Here is an 8,526-nt window from a genome sequence, read left to right as displayed (position 1 = left end):
GCTGTCGCTTCCGCACAGGGGACAGCAGTGTTACCTGAGTCGCTGCACTGTGCTGCTGCTATTTGGGCAGCGCTGCCCACTTATTTATAGTTAGGTTTTAAACACTTACTGCTGTTGACAAGTTGGTTTAAGGGACAAAACTTTAGTGTTAAAGCCACCTCTCTAATTGACTGGATTTTTGGTTTGATTTCTTTCCCATAAACCAGTTTTTATATTTCTACCAGAAAAGTAAAAACCTTTTTTTAAAGTGTTGTTTTTCTAATTTGCAATTCCGAAGGGTTATTTTTGTGCCACATTCCGCCTTTTCAGTATTGCAGGACAGGACAGGTGTAGTAATGAGAACAAATGGCTGTAAATATTTTCTCCTCAGTACTCTGTACAATAAATGCTGTTTATAAAAGTGTTAGATTGATGCTATAAACGATGCCTTGTAAGATTCGTGTGATCATACTGTTAAAAAAGTTCTATTTTAGATACGATGCCTGAAACCATTGCGGTGTGTTTCCTTGTTGTTTGTTTCAGTCAACATTTTATTGTACGTGGCAGTGAAAATGGATGAACTGCCTGAAAATCGAAGGGCTCACGAAACGTATTTATTGCATCCCATACATTGAGCACCGTTTCCCAGCTGCACTGCCTGTGATTCTCACCCTAACCCTGCAGCCACCGCCCAGAACTCTGCCATCCATCCCAGATGCCCAGCCACTATCCACTATCCTATAACCACTGTCCTAATCGAGATCAGTATTCCATTTTTTTAAAAAATGTTTTTATATCTGTTTTATTCCTTAAGTTTTTCCTCCATCCCTAAGATCTCAGGCCGTTTGGCTGGTAGTTTCTTTACCGTGTTTGCTGTCGGCAGACTCACGGTGTGGCTCGGTGTGCCCTCTGCTCTCAGTTCAGATGAGCCACTGCATCCAAGTGGCATTCTTTTATTACGGATCTTTGGTTTTCTCTATTCTCATTGATCCATTAACGTTAGTGGATTGCAGCTGATGAAATTCTAATCATTTCATTTTTTTTCACATATTCATTGGAATACTTTCATAAAGTGATGCACTTCATATAGCAAGATAAATGCTTGCTTCCATCCATTTAAAGTTTTTCAAGATAAAATAACTCATGAGTTCATACTGATATATCTAATCCAGATTCAGGACTACAGGGGTTTCATTTGACCAATTCTATGTTATAACTTTTACAGAGAATTCTTAATTAAAAAAAAAAAAAGATGAGTTAAAACATTCCATAATTAGCTATTTACCTCACATTATACACACAGCAGTCTTAGAATGACAGAATACTACCACCGAAATGAGTGAAAGCATTTAAACCAACATTTGTTTCACTGTACTTTCTGAATTGGATGATGAAACCAGAATGCAGTCTCTGAGAAAGGACAGGTGACCGGAGTGCCATCTGCAGCAGGGGAGCTGCCTCGTTGGGCAGTGTCGGCCCAGCTGAGGTCTTGGGGGATGGTGGAGTGGATAGATGGGCCACAGTGTCTGACGTCCTGTCCTCTGCAGCAGCAGTTGCTGGGTGACGTGTCAATTTACGGTGTTTTTAAATGTGTCTGCATTGCTAGAGGCAAATGAGTTGGGTGGTGTATTTCTTATTTAAAATTTTTATGACTTATTTTTTTTATTTTCACTCTAGTTGCTATTTTTTTTTTAAAAGAAGCACCACCTCAGTTTGAGACGCTTAAGAGACTCACCCCCAGATGGTTGGAGGGAGGGGTATGTCGGCATGAGAAAGGCAGGGGCGCCTGGCGGTGCCTCTCACCTCGCCTTGCTCAAGGACAAAACATTTGATTTCTGCCGCAGATGAGGGAAAGTAGTCCTGAAGATGAGGGACAGAACCAGCTGTTTTAGAATCTCGCCAGTGGAAGGTAGACTGCAGAGAATATCCCTTCTCCCAGGCCAGAAAGGTCAAAAACGGTACGTGATCCCCCTGAGAGAAGAGGAAGACCGTCCCCAGTGGGGTTCTTTGGAAGCCAAGGAGACCTCGCCCCTCATGTGTTCAGCTGGGTTGACAGCTGGGTCTCCAGTGTCTTCTGCTGTGGAGAAAGCCTGCCTGCAGTGAGAGTAAGGCGGAGGGGGTGGCACTGCTGAGGGGTGCAGAGCGGGAGGGAGCACGTGTTCCGGATCCCTCCTCATCCCTCCATCCTGCTGAGTCTTAAGCCAGTTCCATGGCTGTCTGTAAATTCCTTCCTGTTAAATGAGTGTGTCACTTGCCAATAAGGGTCCTGATGCAGATGGAAAAGTTGAGCTTGACTGATGAGTAGAAACGTAGACAGCTGAGAACATAAAAAGCATTCCAGCCCGAAGTTACATTTTTCTGGTGTTACATTTACATTTTTCATCCATTTCAAGTTATGATATAAGGTATGGGTCCAGTTGCATTTTTTTTTTTTTTACATGGGGATATCTAATTTTCTCTCTTATTGAAAAGACTGACTTCTCTCCATTGAGTATTCCTGGCTCCCCTGTCACATACTAGTTGAGGCTAGGTGTAGGTTTATTTCTGGGCTCTCAATTCTGTCCCATTGGTCTGTGTTTATGCCAGGGCCACAGTTATGACACTAACTTTGTAGTACACCTTGGAGTGAGGCAGTGTGATGCTTCCTGCTTTGTTCTTTCTCAGGATTTCTTGGGCTACTTGGGGTCTTTGGTGGTTTCATTTAAATTCTAGGAGTGAAATTTTCCTTGTGAAGTGTAAATTCTGTGAAAAATGCCATTGGAATCCTGGTAGGATGGCACTGAGTCTGCGGACGGCTTTTGGCAGCGATGTTTCACAGTCAGTCTTCCAGTGTGTGAACTCGCACCTTCCCGTTTATCTTCGATTTTATCACGTCTTGATCTCTCACCTCCCTAGTTAAACTTACTTGTATTGTTTTTGATGCTTTTACAGATGGGACCAATCTATTTCCTTTTAAGGAAATTTGTTGTTAGCTTCTATTTTTTAACACGGTTGCCGAGTTGGCACTGTGGCATTTTCTTTCCGTTGACTTGGGCTAGTCTGTCTCCCACTGGAAAGGCCCTGTGAACTCGCCATCAGCTCCAGGGCTTGGTGGGTATATACACCCGAAGGACAGCTTGGCTGGTTACTACCAACATGCCAGCAAGCATGTCTACGTCACGATGCCTCCAAATAGACAGACCATAACGAATTTGCTGAAGAAATGCTTAGGATGCTGTTCTACTTACTATAACACATCCCGACTATGAGAATTATTCACAGTTTGGGATATGAAGGCCCCCCAGAAGTCGCTGAGCTTATCAAGTGTGTCTTTAGCTACTAGTTGATTAAGAACTTTTCATGTGTCCTCCGGTACCACGGGCTGTATCACTATAGTTACGGGTGATTCTCACTGATTTGATAGCCAGCTTCAAAACGAATAACTTTCCTTCCCTCTAAAAGTTGTTTAACGAATTTTTTGGGAGTTTCATACTGCAGTTTCCCATACCGTGCTTTTTAACTACTGTGTACGTACAGCTCTCTGAATTACATGAAGAGCCCAGGACTTCCCGATATATGAATACCCGAGTAGTCAGCGACATCAGCCAATGTCACCTCGAGAGGTTTGCTTATAGCAGCGGTACATTTCAGGGTTAGCAGGGGGGTGTGGGGGTATGTGACCCGATGTAGGTTAAGGAAATGGTCGTGAGAAAGTTAGAATTAGCTGCTGGTATCCAGCTCTGATCAACAGCAGTCTCTCAGGTGTGTGAGACAGGAATTATCACAAGATAAGTAAACCGCCAGGGGCTGGAAGGTGCCTCGGAAAGGTTAGCAGCACAGATCTGGGAGCCACTTGTGTAAACAGACTATCCCACATGTGAAAGCCACCCTCGGGGCCCTCCCTCAAGCTGCTGCCTCCCGGACCTCATATCTCTGGGGCTAACCTGGGGAAACTCCGATAACTGATTTGTGTACCCTCGCAGGTTTACCGGCCCTTCAGCAGTCTGGGATGCAGAAGGCCAGTGCTCTTGCCTTTTGGTCTCATCCGTAAGCTAGCCAGGTGAGTTCTGAAGCAGAGCTTCTATTCAAAGTCAGACTGTCTGATCACAAATCTTCTTCCTGATGCTGACAACTCTGCTGCTATTGCTTCAGAATTACTGGGCGCCCCACTTACTATACTCACCAGCCTAGCCGGACTCAGAATTCTTCTCACGTCTGGGCTTTCATGTGGACTAGGGCCTGTGACATCACCTGACTATCAGACCAGTTTTGGGGGGTTTTACCCAAATATATTTCACTTTAACTTTGCGAATTTTAGGGGGGAAGGAAATGACCTGAGTTATGGTTTCACCTAATTGGGTGCATAACCCATTTTCACTGACCACACACGAGGCCCACCCCACTTCACCCCACCATCCAGGTAGCCAGTCCACACCTCGTGCGTCTTTCCAGATTTATTTCTCCACATATACACATGTACAATTATTTTTACAGAAATGTGACCATACTATGAATACCATCTAAATGGTATCCTGGTGTCGATTTAGACTTACATCTCATTTGGTGTGCACATAGGTCCCTTATCATTAAAACTGTATACGTTCACCAAAATTTCCATAATCCCCGGTCACTGGACATGTTTCACAAATATCTGACATTGTAAATGATGCCTAAAACAACATCTTTGTGCCTCTTCCGGTATAATCATTTCTTTATTTAGGATAAAGTCCTAAAAATGAAATTGCAAGTTCTAAGAGACCATGAGCGTTGTTAAGGCTTTACGGCGTCATTAGGGTGTATCTGCTATCTCCTGCTTCCAAACAAATTCCTCTGTGTAGCCAGTACCCAGTCTACAGCTTTCGGCACAGGTGTAGATGGCCAGGACGCCCCAGTCGACACTCCTGCCCAGTCTGTCAGCCTTGAGGTAGTTGAGCAGCTGAGGCATGACCTGAGAATAGGGTGACACAGTTGGAGACCTGCTTCGAGGCCAGGATGGCAGTCTGCTTCCAACATACCTTGGGTAGGGACCTTGGTCCCTCAGTGTCCACACAGCACAACAAAATTAAGACATTATACAACTAACATATTTAATCTTTTAAAAATATTGTGCAACTCTATTCCTTCCAAACCTCTCTTTCATTTGGCCTTCATCTGGTGTCTTTCTTTTCCACTTGAGAAAGACGTTCCCAAGTATAACAGTCTGGCTGATCTATTTGTCTTTGCTGGTAACCTAATTATTTTTATTAATAACATGCCACAAAACAGGACTAAAGCTTTTATCTGGGCAACTTTTACTTTTTATCATTTGAAAATGGAATAGCAGGTGCTGTTACCACTAAAAACACTAGTGACGAACACGAAAGGGAATCAGCTGCATTTGTGTAGAGAAGGGTCTCAGAAGCCAAGTCGCCTGATAACAAGCGCAGAGGCAGGACTGCCATCGTCGGCTTCATACAAACACTGAGCGTCAAGCTCTGGCACTAAGAACCATCGGTTTGGATGCAGTCCTCATAATCCCATCTTTACCTTAAGAAACAGGTATTATTACGTACCACAGTTCAAGAACACTTCCTCTCAACCTAAAATGATTTTGATGTTAAGAATTTCTTTTGACAAAACCTTTACCTTAATGATTACGTCTGCTTGCTTTCCAAATAAATCCACGAAGCAAGACTAAACAGACTAAAGGCTCTAAAACACTCCTCTCACAAGGCACAGAGTCAGACCTTAATTAATGGAACAAGGTATATTATTTAAAATTACAACGGTAACAATAGGGACACCCAAAGTCATGATTATCATCCCGGATGTAGGGGATGGGATGGGGAGGGGAGATGGTCCAGATGGTGAAAGCAAATACATTTATATCCTCGTTACTGCAGAGGTCAACAGACGTCTGAAAACTAGTAAACTGAGAAATATCAAAAAAGTATGTTATTTCGAGTTAGAAACAACTACCAGATAAAGCAGTAAAAGACAACTTTAAGCCCAGAGATGAGGCAGGAAACTTCTGATTTTCACGACAGGGCACCTTCCGTAACATCATACAGACCCCAGTGCATGTTACTTTCTCGAAGTTTTTTTACTCTTTAAAAACAAAAACCAGAGTGATTACGTACTAACGAAGTCCTTATTTAAGGTCATACCTGAAATTCAAAGATTCTCTTGGCACCACAGGGGCAGTCTGGAATATCCTGTTCTTGAGGGATGTTCTCACCAGAGACCCAGATGGGGGCAATCCCTCTGCCGTACCTGAGAATCTAAAATCAGTCAGGGTCACGGTCAATCATCAGCCCCTCTGCTGGGTCTCCAGTGGCAGCATGCGATAAGATGGCCACGTGGAGAAACTCTGTATGTGCTTCTGCACTCCATGGAACAATTCTGGAAGGCAGTTCACTGGTCTCCCTCAGGCCCAGCAGAGTTAATGCCTTCTCTGTCATCAGAGCAAGCATTTCAGCTTATCTTACTCAGGATGTCAAAATTTTATCCTAAATAACAGGATCAGAATCTGAATCATAAATATTTTTGAAGTGACTCGCAATAATCCTGTTTTCCCATTACCAGGTTCTGAACCCAAAATGCAGCTGTGTGTGCTTACCTCCACACAGCTTTAAGGAGCCTTCAAGATTTTAAAAGGGACAAAGACCAAGTGAAACACGGTGTTTAGATACATACTCCAAACACAAAATTCATTTTAATATCTTATGTAACAACTGAGCGGTTTTTCCACTATTTTGTTAAAAGCATACACATTGCTAAAAACCACCATCAGTGTTTCAGACCTAAATCCAGCCTTCTTACAAGCTGCTGGACATTTATCTGATCCAGTGACTGGTTTATGGGAATTTGCCTGAGGGTTCTCTAGCGACTGCTATTCATGGTGTGGGGGGTTAAGGGGAAGAAGGGACTGACCTCCCTCAACCCTCACAACCACCCTCTACTTTTTTTCACATTGAAGATGGAATTGCATCAGAAGCTCATGATGTCACTCCAGGATCCAGGATTCTTTTTATAAAACCACAATCTTTGTGTTAACATACCATGTTGGTTTTATAAGCCAAAGTTCCCTATTGGAAAATGAGCAAAAAACATCTTTTTTTGGTTATTGGTGCCTAAACTCCACATGCTGCAGACAACATACACTTCTATCCCTGATGCTTTCTTTAGAAAATAAATCCCACATGATAAATGGCGTAATCTTCACTCTTTCAATAACTCCTGAAGCGTCAGTACTGCAAACCGCCCTTCCTTCGCGTGAAGGGCCACTGCTAACGACATAGCTTCTTTAGGGATGACACCCCTAAAACACCCGCAGAAAGAACACAAGGTAGAGCTATATGAGCTCTGCTTTACCTGTTCTGGTTCCTGGGCTATTTTAGTTTTAAAGTTCTGGAAAATTGTGTCTTCCCTGGACTCATGTTTTGCCATGGAATCCAATTCTTCCTCGGGGACTTCACCTGAAAAACCACCGACGTGACTATTACAGCATCAGGAATAACCCCAGGAGCTGACAGTTCACATACGCTTTAAAGAACCTACCTAGTGTTAAATCAGACGGTGAAGGCCAGGTGTTTCCACAGGCTTTCCTTAATTAAATTCACTGCAGTTGGTGCTTTAAGACCATCTAAATTTTCAGGTACTCCATGAAGCACCATTTACTCTGCAGGCTCCTAGTGAGTACTTCTCTTAAAGCCTCAAATTTAAAAGAACGGACCCAAATTACAGCTCAGGATGGTTGTGCCCAGCACATAACAGGACACCCAACCAAGGTGACCCCTTATCGCTGCTGCTTAACCTTAAGCCGCCTGGACTCTCAGTCTCTTCGGGTCTCATGCCTCCCTCTTCCCGGCTGGTACTTAGTCCTTCCTCGCACACGCACGGCACATCTGCCAGCCGGTCCCTTCCCCACTCGAATCTCCTGGGACCCTAGTATCTACACCACTGCTGTCCTCAGCAGGATTTAGTCTGTGACGCATCGTAGTATATTTCTCATACCCTCAGTCTGAACCGTGGACCAGGAAGTCGACTCTCTAACCTGAAATCTAACCTGGTGGTGAAGAGCGCTATCTCGTTCCAGAGTCAGTGAGCTCAAACTCCAGCTGTAGAACTTCTATGACTAGACAAGCTACACCCAGCGCCTCCAAGTCCTCACTGCAAAATGGGGTGGAGTAGCTAACTTACTGTGGATTTTAATGAGGTCGCGCACAAAAAACCCTCAGAGCAGAGTAAGTGTTGGACAAATGCTGGCTGCTGACCTCTTAGGTAACTAACTGGTCATCAAAGGTACCACCAGAGTGATCAAAATCATGTATAAATCTAGCCAGATCAAAGAGAAACTAACTTTTAAAGGGGCCCTGCCGCCTGCCAAACACTATGCCAGGCAGGCTCACATACTTCGTCTTGATCCGAGGAACAGATCTTGGACCCAATGAACTCACTAATCTTCCAGCATCTGAGGCAGCCCTACCCAGGTGACCGCATGGATCTTTCCTGACATGTCTACATAAAAACCAGGGCACACCCGCTAATGCCAAGAAAGGATATTTTTAAATGAGGAAACGTGGGGAA

General features: G+C 43.9%; 1 protein-coding gene across 1 annotated transcript in view; it reads right to left on the bottom strand.

The window, feature by feature from the left end:
- Nucleotides 1–4,397: 4,397 nt before the first annotated feature.
- Nucleotides 4,398–8,526, bottom strand: part of PDCD2 (programmed cell death 2) — a 7,351-nt gene continuing 3,222 nt past the window's right edge. The window contains exons 5-6 of the mRNA XM_011377480.2: nucleotides 6,105–6,218; nucleotides 4,398–4,906 (exon numbers count right to left, since the gene is read on the bottom strand). Of these exons, the coding sequence (XP_011375782.1) occupies nucleotides 4,748–4,906; nucleotides 6,105–6,218 (273 nt within the window). The 3' untranslated portion in view covers nucleotides 4,398–4,747. The remainder of the gene's footprint in view (nucleotides 4,907–6,104; nucleotides 6,219–8,526) is intronic.

The sequence above is a fragment of the Pteropus vampyrus genome, unplaced genomic scaffold (genome assembly GCF_000151845.1).
Source record: "Pteropus vampyrus isolate Shadow unplaced genomic scaffold, Pvam_2.0 Scaffold313, whole genome shotgun sequence".
Classification (NCBI taxonomy): Eukaryota; Metazoa; Chordata; class Mammalia; order Chiroptera; family Pteropodidae; genus Pteropus; species Pteropus vampyrus.
This window is presented reverse-complemented; position numbering and strand designations above follow the sequence as displayed.